A 16,930-nucleotide genomic window follows, 5' to 3' on the forward strand; every position below is an offset into this window, starting at 1 on the left:
GTGATACGGGTGGCTATCAGAGTGATACGGGTTGATTTTATGTTAAATGTTTGGGCGGGGCGATAAGGGTGGCTATTGATGTTATCAATACAGAGAGATACGGGTGGCTATATTAGGGATGATATGTGTGTCCTGGGGGCATTATGTCGATAATATTCATGTGATGGGGTGATTTTCCTTGTGTATGTCATGCATCTTACGTGACTTGTTGTGTTGCTTTCAGTGAGCTACTCGATGTCTTTAATATTACTTGTTGACTTGGACTGTGATAGTATACTTACACAACCATACACCATAGCATGCCATTTATACCAGTTCAGGAGTATGAAACTTAACATTATTGATCATGCCCATGTATTATTGTATTATCTGCGTCCATTGTGATATTGAGTCGTGACCGCGCCCGGCGGATTGTTATATTGAGCATGTGACCATGTAGAGCGGATTATGATAGTGAGCCTGTGATCATGCCAGGCGGATTGTGATATTGAGGTTGTAACCACGCTGGGCGGATTGTGATTGTGAACCTGTGACCATGTCCGGCGGATTGAGATATTGGCACGTGAGTTTCCATGCAGTGGTGATTGAAAATGCGGGCACGAGGTGCCGTAAGTGTATGATTCGTAATTTGGGACACGTGACTTGTGATTATGAGATGAGGTATCTCGGAGTAATTTTGTTGTGAGACTTGTGTTAGAATGTCTTGATTAATTGGTTGTCATTTATTTTCCTTATTTGGTTTTACTGGTACTTTAACATTGTTCTTATTACTTTACTATTTATATCACATGTTGATTCTTGTTGCCATTTACCGATTCCTTCTTTCATTACTAGCTTTATATTTCTATACTGCACAGGTTATTTTGACTAGTAGGTGTCTTGACTTGTACCTCGTCACTACTCCACCGAGGTTAGTCTTGATACTTACTGGGTACCAACCGTGGTGAACTCATACTACACTTCTGCATATTTTTGTGCAGATTCATGTATTGGATATATCGGACTCAGGCAGAGTTATCTTCTTGATCGCGAGGATTCAAGGTAGAGCTGCTTGGTTATCGCAGTCCCTTAGAGTCCTTCCCTCTTTTATTGTACTATCAATTTGTTATCCGATCAGCATTGTATTTCGATTTTTAAGATTTTTGCATTTATTCAGCTAGAGTTCGTGCCTATGTATTACCTAGTCTTGGGAGATTGTTGTGATTATTGACGCATAGGCTTAATTTTATTTCGGTTCTTATATTAAACTCTATTTTGAAAATATTATTTTTAAACTGGCTTAGTTGTTGTTAGTAATCGGCTTACCTAGTCTTAGAGACTAGGTGCCATCATGATGCATAAGGCAGGATTTTGGGTCGTGACACTAAGTTAGCAAACAAGTATTAATTGAAGTATTTTTAAGATTTGTCAAATAGAGAAAGTCTAGGGTTGTAACCTTAACCTAGGTGTAAACCTAATGGGTAGAGTAAATCTAAGCTTACTTGGCATCCGGAGTTTGTTATGACTCTTAATACACAAGTTCCCACTCAATACCTCTCGGTTAAAGAATGATTATGCCCAAATTGGCTCTCTCAAGTCCAAATGGGTAGCAATGAAAGTAATTGAATATGAGTCCAAGTTAGATTATCCCTATCTCTAGTTCAAATCCTTTAATTAAACTAATCGATACTTCAACTAGTTTAATTTCTTGTTAGCCAAATTATTTTAGACAAAATTCCTCTTTCTCAAGTAAGAACAAAGTCAAATAGGCATGAATCAATGTTTGCAACCATTAATTCTAACTTTAAAGCATAAACAAAGCTAAATAATAATATCCTGATCATTAGGAAGCATTAATATTAAATACCCATAAGTTTTACACACTAGGGTTGGATGACAACTCTAGATGAAAATCTAGCTACTCATGGCAATGAACATAGAAAGATAAAAAGAAGAAGAAATTAATGTCATAAAGCTAAAATAAAATGAAAAAGTAATTGATCTTCTTCAATTATAGCTCAAAGTTTCCCCAAATAACTAAGAATAACTATCAGTTGCTACTACAATACAAAAATATGCCCTAAAAAGTGATACACGCCTATTTATAGTGCTCCAAAATTTCTAACAAAAATACCCCCGCACTTTAACTTCTGCGGTCTGCGCTTTGCTATGTTAATGTTGCATGTGCTTTCAGTTGTAGGAGTTCTACGGCTGCACTTTAGCTTCTGCGGCTGCTTATGAATTTCTACGGGCCGCATTTGAGGAGGCTTCAGACTTATTTGATTGCACATTCTCTGATCTTTTAGGCTTGTCAGTGCGAACCTGTTTTTTGAACCAAGTGTGACCGCACATTTTAAGTCAGTGAACCACACTTCTGCCAAAAATCCCTGAAGCTCCAGTTCTTATTCTACGACCGCATTTCCTCTTTTGCGGACCGCACTTGCTTTTGCAGCTGCAGATGGAATTATGCGAACCGCACCTTTATTAGCATTTCTCATGTTTACTGAACTTGGCTAGATTATCTCCTTTTTGAGTTATTCTTCATTAAGCTCACATTCTCCAGCACACATGCAATTCAACTATCGTCATTAGATTCGGAAACAAAAACTATTACTTTCAAACTAAAATTTAAAGCAAGAAAGTACTAATAAGTGGTTAAAATCTACACTTATCAACTCTCCCAAACTTAAGTCTTTTCTTGTCCTCAAGCAACTATATTAGCTCCCTCATTTCCTCATTGTATGATCATTTCAAGAAGTCACATAAAAGCCATTTATACTCAATTGGAACCAACAATTACCCATAATACTCATGCATTCTAAACAAAGTGTCAAATTTTTTAAAAAGTACAACTTTCTCATCTCATGTATAGTGTGACATTTGAGCCTCAAGAGTTGACTTCATTCATCAAGGATTCTTGTTCTTTCATGTAAATCATGGTGGACTCCAAACTCTTCATCTTCTACCTTCCATTTGCAATGCTCACTTCAAGCTTCAACACTCCACTTCTAGTGCAACAAAGGTTTCACTCTTATCTTACAAAGGAATGTAACAAGTTAAGCTTTAAGTATCATAGGCTTGCCCCTAATGTAAATCTCCACTAATTTAAGCATACTCAGTTCGAAATAAAATAAAACTTCTTTCGGGTTGTAATGAAGGCTTTTGGTCGAGGTAGAATACTATATATGATACAAGCGGTTACACCCTTCCTTATGCACTTCACATCTCAGTTCTTGACTCACATTTGCCAAACCTTAGAGGTATTTCTTCTTCTTTGAGGCTAGAGAGACTTACCATCACTCTTTATTGACAATTTCATTCTTGTTCTCCCTTGATTTTTGTACTAGAGGTACTTGCCTCACTCAATTTCATTAATCTCCCTTTTTGTCCCTCTTTGGGCTTCTTTTTGTTCACATTACTTTCTTTTCTTACCTTCTCTTTCATAGAGATCATTTCTTTTCTCTCTTTTATTAATGTCTTGGTACCTCTTTTATATTTCTCAACTTTTTCCCCAAACTTCGGCTTTGAGCCACTGAATACATATGAATGCTTAGGAGGGTTCAGGTGCTAAGAGGAGAACATGTTCGGAACGGTAAAAGGCTTATAGCATGGTTATCAGCAGAGAAAGGTTAAAAGCTTAAAGAGGGTTGACTAGGGATAATGATCATAGGGTGGCAAATGAAAGCTCAAATGGTCCAAGGAAAGCCTACAATCATCTTTCAAACCAAGCAAACTTATAATTTCACCTTGGAGCACATTTGGGGCAAGTTATAGACTAGTCACTCAAGCACTTGGACTAGCAACAAAATTTTATCTCACCTCTCATGAAAATAGACCGTAAAAGAGGATAGAGTCTAAGACCCATAACAACCACAACCAAGTTAAAGATCTCTATGGTCTATCAAACCACCTAATGGTTATCGAAGACAACTCAAGAGCCTCAAGCTCACTTTTACTGGAGTTACTTCTTTCAAAAATGATTCATAACAACCTTATCTCAAACCATAAGCATGCAGTTAAGTATGTTGGTACCACATGAAGCATAAATAACTCGTTTTGATAGACTAACTTCATTAAGGCTTTTTATTCATTACTACTTACTACTACTATTACCTAAATATGTAACGGACTAATTCCCTTAAGAAAGTTGTCACACTATCCATCCTCGGGAAAAGACACCTAGTTTACACGAGAAACCACCTTTGGAAAGAACCGCAGCATTAAGCAAACCAAAGGCTTTGTATCAATAAAAGAAGGAAAAGCATAATATTTATACTACCAAAACAAACAGAATTATAGATTACTACTAAACGTATTATACTACCAAAAAAATAAACAAAATAAGTTATCCAATTATTACATCCCAGTGTCATCAAATGGATTAATATATCAAATTCTCTAGCCTCCAAATAAAAGTAAGCGTTGTCCCTAATGCTTAGAAAAACAAGCTCAAAGAGTAGAGAAGGCAAAGGAACTCCCTAAGCATCCTCAATCATCATGGTATCACCAGTGGGGTCAGTCCCAGTCGGCTCAACAATCTGGATGGTATCATCATCATCCATGGGAGCTGCCTAAGATGTGAACATGTCACACACTGTAGCAGCAGTATCGGATGTAAGACAGGGCTCCTCAAGTTGAGAAGCAGGGGCATCCTAAGAAGTCTAATCACTTAAGCTCGGAGCGACTCAACTAAATTCTTGCTGGCCTATGTCTTCTTCACCTTCTTGGCCAACCACTCGATCATTACACCATGCTACAAAAGTGTGTCCATAATCACCTTCTAGTTGTCCAAGACTTTAGTGAGCTTCATTTCAATGTTAGAAGGGTCTGGTTGTGTGGAGGGCCTGCCCTGAAACTGTGCTAGATATCTTGAAAAGCTTTGATGTAGTTGTCTTCATCCAATAGTTGAGACTCACCAGCGTCTGAGAAACCCGTAAAGTAGACAGTGGGCCAATAGGCAAAGGCACCAGCCTCAGAGCTGATGTAGGCAATAGAGCAAGGGTTGATGGTGGCTCAGGAACAGTATCTCTGGCCCTTGAAGAAGGCTCCGCTGAAGTGGAAGGGATATTAGAGGGACCAAGAGCTACTACTACAGGCTCACCAGACTGGCCAGTAGTAGTGGAAGGCTGACTACTCTTCTTTGGATTCTTAGGGCCTTGCAAATTTTACAAATCAAAGGGGCGGATTGGCTTAATCTTCGTATCAAATAGTCTAGACTCCACTTTGGAATCTGTTGGGTACTCTGTGATGGTACTGGGGTAGGGGTAGAAGTGTTACCCTATTGTGCTACAAGCATGACATTGGCCGACATCAGAGCACCCACATTGATTGGGTACCCAACCATGATAGAAGCTACTAGCATTGCTCTCTCCAAAGGTAGGTTGTTCTCATTCAAGCATGTATTACGTCTTGCACTCATAAAAGTCTGCCACCCCTTTGCCTCTAAACTCAAAGTTTTGCAAAATATTGGCACTCTGACACCTATCCAAGGGGTAGTAGGCCTAGGTGCAAGAATCTCCACGAGCCATGGGCGGACTTCTTGTTTCTCATCCAGTTTAGCCAAGTACTCATTCGGCTCCACATCCTCAAGTCTGAGGTAGGCATTCAAAGTGCGTTGATCAAATTTTACTTTTAGATTGCACACTTTGGTAACCTTGGTCCCTTTTACAATGTGCGTTGTGTTGGCGTAGAATTCCCGGACAAGGTGTTCCTTGACATCCACCAGCTTCTCAGTGAATTGCATCCAACCTTTCCTCTTTGTAATCCACAAGGAGTTTAAATTGGGTGTTAAGGTAAATTCTCAAGAGAGAAACTCAAAATAACTAGATTTGACTCAAACAAAAGTGTGAATCAGTTTTGCTAAATTAAACTCCTAATGATTTGACTAAGCTAGAAAACAAGTATTAAATCAAGTGTTTTTGAAGATTTATCAAATAGAAAAAATCCTAGAGTTGTAACATTAACCTAGGTGTAAACCTAATGGGTAGAGTAAATTTATGCTTGTTTGGCAGATCGGGGTTAGTTATGACTCTTAATATACAGCTTCTCACTCAATACCTCTCGGTTAAAGAATGATTACGCCCAAATTGGCTCTCTCAAGTCCAAATGGGTAGCAATGAAAGTAATTGAATATGAGTCCAAGTTAGATTACTCGTATCTCTAGTTCAAATCCTTTAATTAAACCAATCGGTACTTCAACTAGTTTAATTTCTTGTTAGCCAAGTTGTTCTAGACTAAATTCCTCTTTCTCAAGTAAGAACACAATCAAATAGGCATGAATCAATATTTGCAACCATTAATTCCAAATTTAAAGCATAAACAAAGCTAATAATAACAACTCAATCAATTGCGAGCATTGTTATTAAATACCCATAAGTTTTACACACTAGGGTTGGATGACAACTCTAGATAAAAATCAAGCTACTCATGGCAATGAACATAGATAAAAAGAGGAAGATATTAAAGTCATAAAGCTAAAATAAAATGGAAAAGTAATTGATCCTCTCTAATTTTAGCTCAAAGTTTTCCCTGATAGCTAAGAATAACTATCAGTTACTGCTACAATACAAAAAAAATTCCCTAAAAAGTGATACATGCCTAATTATAGTGCTCCAAAATTTCTGACAAAATTACCTTTCGAAGGGTTCTGCGGCCGCACTTTAACTTCTGCGGTTTGCACTTTGCTGGGTTAATGTTTCGGGTGCTTTCAGTTGGAGGAGTTCTGCGGCCACACTTTAGCTTATGTGGCCACACATGAATTTCTGTAGGCTACATTTGAGGTGGCTTCAGACTTGTTCGATTGCACATTCTCTAATCTTTAAAGCTTTGTCAGTGCGAACCTGTTTTCCGAACCAAGTATGATCGCACATTATTAGTCTGCGGACCACACTTCCACCAAAAATCCCTGAAGCTCTATTTCTTCTTCTGCGGCCATATTTCATCTTCAACGGACTACACTAGCTTTTGCAACCGCAGATGGACTTATGTGAACCGCACCTTTCTTAACATTTCTCCTCTTTGTTGAACTTAGCTAGATCATCTCCTTTTCGAGTTATTTTTCTTCATTTAACCTGCATTCTCCAGCACACCTGCAATTCAACCATTTCCATTAGATTTGGAGATAAAAATCATTACTTTTGGACTAAAAACTAAAGCAAGAAGGTACTAATAAGTGGTTAAAATCCACACTTATCAGGTTTTTGGGTAGAAATTAAAGATTTTGTATTTTCGAGATTTAGACCTCGATTTGAGGTTGTATCTCGAAACAAATCACATATTGGACTCGGGATGAATGGGTAATCGAGATTTAGTCTTAATTTTAAATTTCGACCACGTGGGCCCGAATTGCCTTTTTGTTGACTTTTCCAAATATGATAAAGATCAAAACATTTTGGTACTAGGGTAGTTCCTAAAGCTTGTTTTGACTTGTTTGAGTAATATTTGACTAGATACAGATAGTTTGGAGGCTTATTCAAAAGGGAAAGTTATGTTGGATTGTTGAATTATGCCAGAAAGATGTAAGCGTCTTGTTTAATCTTGATTTGAGAGAATTAGGATGTAATTATGTCTGATTTCTATGTGCTCTATGTGTTGGGGCGGTGTATATACAAGGTGATGAGTGTATATGTGTTTGCCACGGGTTAAGCATGCGGGTTGAACTAGCTTTATTTATGCCATGTTGCTTTATGTATTATGTCTTCCATGCTCTAAATAGATTGTGAAACTCTTTGATTGTTCTTATTCATGTCAATAACTATTTTGAGCTTGTTGAGAGATTGGGCGTTAAACTATTAAAATATTGATTTGGCTAGTGATGCAAAAGTGATGGTAAATTCTCAAATGGCAAGCTATGTTCAATTGCGCTTCTTGATATTGTTTGTGCATCCCACCTTGCTTGGTATTGCTTTACATATTTATTCTTGGTGAGGAAGAGTGAGCTACACGAAGGGTGCTACCGTGCTTGTCAGGAAGGGTGATTGTGCACGAAGGATATTTTTGTGCTTTCTTTATATATTAGTATTATTGCACGAAAGGTGTTACCGTACTCGAGAGGAAGAGAGAATATGCATGAAGGGTGTTTTTATGCTTGCGATTATATTTTGTGTGTGAGAATGAGAGTAAAAGCACGAACGGCGATGTCGTGCCATTTGTTGATATTGCTTGTTCTTTATTTTAATATGCAGATTAAAGACTTGGTTATGTTGTTTCTTGGTTATTTTCGAATGCTTGTTCGGGGTGCTTGTAGAAGCATAAATTGTGGTTTACTTTAGTCGTGTCTTTTCTTATATTCTCGTTCTATACCTCCTTATTTTATTCTTGTTATCTCTCTCACATGTTATTTACCTTGTCATCTTACTTGCTATTTTACTTGTTATCTTGTCTCGTTATTTCTCGTTACTTAATTATACAGGCTTATATGTAAGTGTCTTGTCTTGGCCTCATCACTATCTCGTCGGGGTTAGGCTCTATACTTACTGAGTATGTTGAGTTAGTTGTACTCATACTACACTTATGTACTTGTGCAGATTTTGGTGCTGGTTCCGGCAGTACTCAGAGAGCAGACTAGCTAGCTGGCGAAGGAGACTGAAGGTAGTGTTGCACTCTCGTTCTCAAGACTTGGAGTCTCCTGTCTCATAGTCATACTAATATTTATTTATTTCGAGCAGTGTAATGTTATTCCAAACTTTTTAAATCTGTAGACGTTTATGTACTTAGTGGCTCCAGTTTTTGGGAAATGTCAGATGGTTGAGGGTTTTAGACTTGGTCTAATTCTTCTTAATTCTATCTTTTATTTATAGTATCATGTCATTTATGTTTCGCATGGCCTTTATTATTGCTATTTGTTGGCTTTCCTAGCAAGTGTCTTTAGGCTCCATCACGGTCCCTTTTGGTTGAGAATTTGGGTCGTGACATTATTCCTGTTTGAGTTGTTCCTCTTTTGCGATGGCTTTCTCGTTGCATTTTATGTCTTGCAGTCTTCGTAGTTGTAGACGTTCCATTCCTTTCGTGGGAGAATATTTGAACCTCCACGCCTTCCCATTATAAGCTTGATTTTGGTTTAGTTCTCTCTATAACTACAATTTTGGCCAATGAGTTTGGGGAAATTTCCCTCCCACAATTTTGGTTTAGAATTTGTGAATTTGGATTGAAAAAAAAAAACTCAAAGAACCTACTATTGAACAAGAAAGGCTGAAGGGGTGGGTTGGGTAACGGGTCAAATTGTAAGTAGGATTTTAATTAAATCGAACAGATTAAATTAGGGGTGAGTCTTTTAATAAGGAGGTGCCACGTGGCCCTCCGTAAAAAATAAGGATAAATCTGATCCATAGTATAATAGTAGGGTCTAAAATAACTAAATAGAAAAATAAAGGGTAAGTTTAAATCATTTTTGATAATAGAGGGGTATATTTGGTCCTTTACCGAATTCAAAATTATCAAACCGTGGACTAGAGTTCTCATTCTCATATTTGCAAAGGCTCAAGTCTAATATGCACTTATATTAGGACCAAAATGGAAAAGAACTTTAAAATAAAGTTTCTAACATATCATCAAACTAGTTTCTCTCTGTGATCTCTGTTGTGCTCTCGTCAGTCGATCTCTGAGGTCAGTTCTTCCTCCTTCCATTTTCTAAGCTTCAATTACTAATCCCATCAGTATCTGAAAATTGTTTTCAATTTAACCCTGTCCAAAGATCGGAACTACATAAAAGAGCTTTTAAATTCTTGATTTTATGCTTCTATTTGAATTTAGTTATCTGATTTAGTTTTTAAAATCGTCTCTCTATATACCCCAGATGCAAAAGGAACAATAGTAAATTCTATATATCTTCAATGGAAAAATGTCAAGTTTGACTAACGAAGCGGAATGGATATAAATGATTCATATAAGTATATAACCAACCAAACTGATCTAGGATTGAGACGTAGTAGATTGACTGATATATATACTCCCTCCTTTCCAATTTATGTGATGTTGTTTGACTGGACATAGAGTTTAAGGGAAAAAAAACAACAAAAACACTTTTGAAACTTGTGGTTTAAAACAAACCGTAGATATTTGTGTAACTATAGATTATCTCATTAAGTAAAATATGAAATTTAAGTTAAATTGTTTCCAAATATAGAAATGTGCCATTCTTTTTGGGACCATCTAAAAAAAGGAAATCCCATCATATAAATTGGGAGAGAGGGAGTACTCTATGCGAAAGCTTAAATTACTATATTTCTGAACTTTTTGGTATTAGATATATGTTAATTGTACATTTTTCACTGCTGGTTGTAATCAGATGGAAAACGGAGAGGGGACTAAGGAGAACTTAGCTTCCGCGGTGTCCTCTCCTTTTGTTCCACTGGGAAATGAGTTCTCATGGCAAAGTCAGAAATCGGAGGATGGTGATGACTTAACTGAATACTCGTCATGTGATGCTGAGTCGGAATTCGAGAGATACTGCAGTGCTAACTCGGCCATGGGCACTCCAACTGTTGGAGGTTCAGTTGTGACTGTATTTCATGAGTTTCCTGGAAGCTTCAAATTAGGGGATGACAGTTATAGAGTAAAACGTTTTAGGGGTTGTAAGAAGTTATCAGATTTTAGTGGGGTGGGTCCTTCTACTAGAGGAGGTGAACATAGTGGTGGAAAGGGTAGTGCACGAGAGGAGGCGTTGGTGGGTTTCGGAAAGGGATTAGATTTGTATGGTAATGCAGGATTCATGGATGAGGAAACTTTTTTACAAAACATGGATATGGGTGATGAATGGTACGTCAAGGATGACGAAATGCCAAACATGAGGAGTGACAACGGTACTAAGTTACGCTTTAACAGAAGTTCTTGTACATCTGACGAATATAAAAACGGCGTACTCATTGAAGGAGACACTGAAGCTTCGGGAGTTGTTAATAATTCATTGGAAATTGAAGCAGAATTTCAGAGGGATATTGAAGCTGTAGATGGGAGCTTGGAGGTGTCAAGTCTGCAACCTGGTGCAGCAGCTGGTGGAGCTGAGTGTTTGGATGAAAGTGAGACCTCCTCAAGATATGAGTATTCAGAAGGCGAGGATTCAATGTTCGGAGGTAATACGGATGATGAAAAGAATGATTCATATTTCAGGAAAGAAGTAAAACACTCAGATGAAGAACATGACAAGAATGGATATAAGCTTGTTATGGGTTCTGCAGTAGCCTTTGGTTTAAATGATTGGGATGATTTCATGCAAGAAAATGGAGAATTTACTCCGACTTTAATGGTGCACAACGAACTTCAAGCTGACAACCAACCAAGTATTGAAAGTGAAAATGGATGTTTGAGTTCTGCTTCAACTGTCAATGCTGAGTTTTCAAGTGTAGGTTTAACAATGCCTAAAGAAAAGGAGAAAGGTACTCTTCTGCCCAGTTGTCATGGCCAAGGTGTTAATGAATCAACTGAGCACACCACTACTTATAATGTGGATCCTTTGAGTCTTCTAAACCAGGGGAAAGGAGAGAATGCTGAAGGTGAGAAAGCGATGCTTGTTAAGAACAATGAAACAAGAAAAGTCAATGAATCAGCGGAGTTCCATGACAAGTCTTCTGTTCACAATATGTTGCAAGTGGACCATAATCCCCAAAGACAACCAGGAGAAGCCTCTTTGATAGAGGGTGCTAAACTTAAGGTGGAATTATTGGAACCGACAGATCAATGTGCATGTACTGAGGAATTTATTCACATTACTGATGATCTTGTTTCTAGAAAAGCTGAGCCTGAGAACTTAAGATTATTGTTGGACCCTCTGTCTCGTTCTGCTACAAGCAAAGATTATCTGTCTATGGAGCATTCTGATGATAGAACAGTGGAACTATCAGCAGACAAGAGCTCATCTCCTTCATCAGCATCAGTGGCTAATGATGCTACAAGGACCAAACATGGAACAATGAATAGTTCGTCCTCCGTCAATTACTTGGAAGACCATCTTACATCAGGCAAGGTATGATTCTTTTCAAGAACTCTATTAGCACTTGTGTCTTCTTTGTTTGTAGTTTGCATCGGATCAATCTCTGCATTGTTATTATAGTTTCTTTGAATTTTTTCATGCGAATGAATAAGGAAATGCATGACCAATTTTTTGGATTGATGGCATTTTCCTATATTGTAATACCTCTTCAGGGTGGAAAAGTCCAGGTATACAAGTGGCACACAACAAGTGGAAAACCTACACAAAAACATGATCCTATACAAAAGCCATTTTTAGATTGCTAATGTAAATGCATAGGATGAGGTTGTCAGATGGAGATATAATGTTATATGATCTATGGGAAGCTAAGCTTATGATACAAACTGCATACTGATTGTTAAGTGCCATGCATATCTGTTCTTACATGGATATAAAAATTTGCAACATTTGCATGTTTCCATTTTTAGTTACATAGCTTGTTAAAGAGTGATAGCTAATTGGTGACCCATTTTTCAATGTTTGCTATGAGTAATTGCTTCACAATGACATATATGTATTACATATCCATACACTAGGTTAAGGCTTTTACCTGTTTTTTCCTTTTGTGATGGATCATGCTGGTAGGAGGAGTCTAGAATCTACTTAAATTTGAAAATCTTTCAGCAAAATTTCAATGAAAATCCTTAAAATTGAAAGGATTAGGGTGCTTAAGCAGTAGCTTGTTACTGTAAGGGTGGCTGCTTTATCATGGAATATATGTTGCTTGAACTTCTGTTTTCCCAACACAAAAGTTATTGTTTAAATGAATATTTGACATTACTGCCAAAATATATGCACGATTAACAACATAGTTATCTTGGATATCACTTCATCCGGGAGGCTTTTTAAAAACTATACGTATTTAAATGAACTTATGTCAATCTTTTCGTTAACTGAGCATGGCGGTGCCTATGGATATTCTTATCCGTTTGTTGATAACAAGCAGTGGTATATGCAAGCACTAAGCACTTAAATCTAATTGAGTTTTTCAGGTCCAATTATATATCCGGATTAAAGTTGAATCCAACTTCATATGAGTTTAACTATTAATCTGGACGTTACAAGTTAAATAAGTCCATTTTATTAGTTGCAAGTCCAAGATCCACTTCATCTTGAGGCCCAAACTTATGTTTTATGTCTAATGACATGGCATGCCTGGTCAAATCCAAAGGCAATGAGATAATGCCACGTATTCTAATGATGTGGCATGCCAAGTCAAAATAAAGACCAATCAAAGTTGGCACGTGTCAAAATGACATTTCTTGGCTAATCAAATACAATCTTAGCACTTAGCTTTTGTGATAGGCTTGATGACTCACATGAGTCAATCAAAATCATCCTGGTGAGTTCATTTACAGTTGGATTGCCTATCCTCTACAACATCAAATAGGGGGTCACATGTTTCTCCGATGATTCAGAACTGGATAGAGGTCATTTGGAATTTCACAAAAGACCATTCACAAGTAGAGATTAAGACATTAAATGCATAACTCTTTAGTAAGAGAGAAGTGCTCAATGGAGTTCTTCCTCGAGATAAATCTAGAGTTTCGAAGGTTGTTCGACTTTCTTGGATATCAAAGACATCATGAGGAGGTCTATGTCATCTTTTACTCAAAAAATACGATGCTCTAACCCTCGAATCACAGAGAAAATTTAGGAAGGATTAAATGCATACACATAATTGCATTCACAAAGATTTATTAGTAAAATCTTTTCTATTCTTTTTATGTCTTTTCGTGATTGCAGTATATTTTGCATACTCAAAATTTGTCGCGAATATCCAATTATATGTTGTCTCAGGCTCAAGATCAGTAAGCTAATCGAAGGCATTCCCTTTCAGCGTACAAGCAAACTGCTCAACTAATATATTATCATGAGTTCCAACTTTGCTACAAGTCTCTACAAAGTGGGCAATATTTGCCATCAAACAACAACTTAGCGCTAGTGCTAATCCCTTTCTTAGCTCTCCTATGTGGGAAGGTTTAGTATACAACTTTTGTCTTCTTAACCATTGGGTGCCCTTTCAAAGTCCAAAAGATCGATCCATCATTGAGATACCACTTTGGAAGGGTACCGGGGGGAGGGGGGTGTAAGGATATAGGCATCCCGATTAACGGATGCGTGCAAAGGTTTCCTCGTGCCAGGCGTAGATTGACCCTCTTTGCAGCTTTAATGGTTGATAACTAATCGACATTGGTAGACAATTGATCAGTTTAGCCTATGGTTTGGAATAATACAACGAACTTTGTAACGTTCCACCATACCGAGTTGTGATGGTGTTCGTGATTGTTTTGCATTTAAAGCGTTAGACGTCTTGGTGGAGATTCAACAAGTCAACCTCTGCTTGCTGTGTTGAGTTATCACTTGACTCTCTAGGGTTATAGAGCTTATCTTGCTATAAGTTCGGCGATTTGAAGATTTATGTCTTCAACCGATTTCTCAAGGCTTCGATAGTTTGTTCCATCACGACAAGCTTTTCATCCCATGTTGGTTTCATCAATATCAGGGTGTTGACATGAATTTGCTGAATCCTCGAACTCGTCAAGGTTGGAGCTAATTTGAGAGACCATATCGGATGGAGAGAACATGGTGTTATCCTTAGTGTTTTGGATAGCATGCGGCAACAAATAGCGACGAGGGCCCGCTTCACTGAGGCGAGAGGCGTGCAGCGAAGCGCTCGCCTTTTTTGATGTGAAGCGACAATTCATACAAAAATATAAAATGTTATATATATATATATATATATATATATATATATATATATATATATATATATATATATATATATATATATATTCAATAACAATAATATGTTAATAAATATATCAACTCAAAAATTAAAAACTTAATAGATAGTCATAGTAGATTCATAAACTAAAAGTCTAAAACAAGCAACATCTATTCTTCTTCAAGATTTTCAAATTCTAGAACTTCAAGAATGTTAGCATTATATTGGCTATCATCTTCTTCATCCTCGGAGTCTTCATCAATTAGAGACCGGCTTGTTGCTACTCTCTTTCCCTTGTAATTTGAACTTGTAGAACTCTCTCTAAGACTATAGATATTCTCCTCAACTCCGGCCGCCATAGAAACAGTACCACAATCAAGATCATCTCCTACATACACTTGTTCATCTTCATGATTTTGGGGGGGCTCCAGTTAACCATTCATTTGCCTTGTCAATGTTATCCAACAAAATTGGATCAATGGTATCGCGAGCTTCTTAACGTCACCTCAATGTTCTATTGTATTTAATATACACTAGATCATTGAGACCACGTGATAGCTCAAGCCTATCCCTTTTCTTGGAGTGAATCTGCGCATAAGTTGTTTAGATTAATTAATAGATAATAATAATAATACAATATAGAATATATTAATATAATAAATCGGCTTCTTACATGCTCAAATACGCTCCAATTTCTCTCGCATCCAGATGCACTACAAGTTAGGCTTAGTACTTTGACGGCAAACTTTTGCAAGTTTGGAGTTTGATGTCCAAATTGCATCCACCATTCAACTATAGAAAAATATTTTAAAAAGTTAATAAGTATAAATAAATTAAATTAAAGCTATAAGGATATCTATACTAAAGTTAGTTACCTGGCGACCTTATGTCTCTGGCTCTAATGGTCTCCTGTAAACCAAATAGGCCATCCGCTTGTGAGTACCTACCAAACTCCTCCCCTATTTGATCTACCATCGCCGAATTGGGGACGAACTTCTCAAGACATTGATGGTATCCAACCCACACCTCTGAATCTAAAGTGTCATCTCTAGTATTCTTGTAAAATAATCCCGGGTTCAGAATATGGCCTGCTGCATGCAAAGGTCGATGGAGTTGATTCGACCACCTTCTATCAATAATCTCAAAAACTTTCTCATATTTCCTGACATCTCCCTCGATGACGCAATAGTCTCTTTGGCTCTATCCATAGCTTCATATAGATAGCACATTGGTAGTTTCATTTGAAAGAACTAGCTTTCTTAAGCTTTTCTTTTGCAAGTAAAAACTATGCAAAGTCAAGAAAGTCGTTGCAAATCTAGTCTTGGTCGGTCTCACCAAATTTCTTTCATTTGTGAATTTCCTCATCAAATTCAACAACAATGGCCTCTGAATGATGTAAGAATATATCTTGACGGCCTTAGTGAAAACTGTAAAAGTAACAATAACAATTTTATAGTTAATACTTAATAGGACATACATATAAATAAAGTTAAAGCTTTAAAGATAACTATATTAAAGATACCTGAAGCATATGGGTTTTCCTTGAATATGTCACCAAATATCAAATTGGTACAATGGGCAGCACATGGAGTCCAATAAATGTGTGGATACATAGCTTCCATCATCTTACTCGCACTAACATTCTCACTAGCATTATCGGTAACAACTTGTACAATATTTTCCTTTCCAATTTTATCAATAGTCTTTCTAAACGAGCTGTACATTTTGCTTCCATCCGTAGAAGAATTGCTAGCATCGTAAGATTCAAGAAAAACACTCCCTCTTGGAGAGTTCACCAACACATTTATGATCATTTTTCCATTTCGTGTTGTCCATTTATCCATCATAATGGAACATCCAAACTTGTTCCATTCCACTCTGTGCTCCTCAATAATTTTGTCTATCTTTTTCAGCTCTTTTTTAAGAAGAGTTACTCTAACTTCATGATAGCTAGGAGGCTTCATTCCTTGACCATATTGTCCTACGGCCCCAATGAATTTATCAAAAGTTTTGTTGTTAACACAATTGAAAGGAAGCCCTTCATCGTACATCCATGCTGCAAAGGTACTTACGGCGCGATCCCTCAAAATCTTCGTGGCTTCTAAACCTGAACCAGAATCACCTTCTCCCTTTTCTTGTTGTTTTGCCGAGAAATAAAGATTGAGAGGACCTTTTATCACCGTACGCGCCGTGGATGACCCACTAGAACTATTTGAAAATATCTTTTGAGTTTTTTTTTTTTGGTGTGTGTGTGTGTG

The 16,930-nt window shown here is 37.3% G+C and overlaps 1 protein-coding gene across 1 annotated transcript in view; it reads left to right on the plus strand.

Moving 5' to 3' along the window:
- The first annotated feature begins 9,493 nt into the window (after positions 1-9,493).
- LOC109216407 overlaps positions 9,494-16,930 on the plus strand; it is a 13,860-nt gene continuing 6,423 nt past the window's right edge. The window contains exons 1-2 of the mRNA XM_019380555.1: positions 9,494-9,582; positions 10,265-11,938. Of these exons, the coding sequence (XP_019236100.1) occupies positions 10,265-11,938 (1,674 nt within the window). The 5' untranslated portion in view covers positions 9,494-9,582. The remainder of the gene's footprint in view (positions 9,583-10,264; positions 11,939-16,930) is intronic.

This window comes from Nicotiana attenuata, unplaced genomic scaffold (genome assembly GCF_001879085.1).
Source record: "Nicotiana attenuata strain UT unplaced genomic scaffold, NIATTr2, whole genome shotgun sequence".
NCBI lineage: Eukaryota > Viridiplantae > Streptophyta > Magnoliopsida > Solanales > Solanaceae > Nicotiana > Nicotiana attenuata.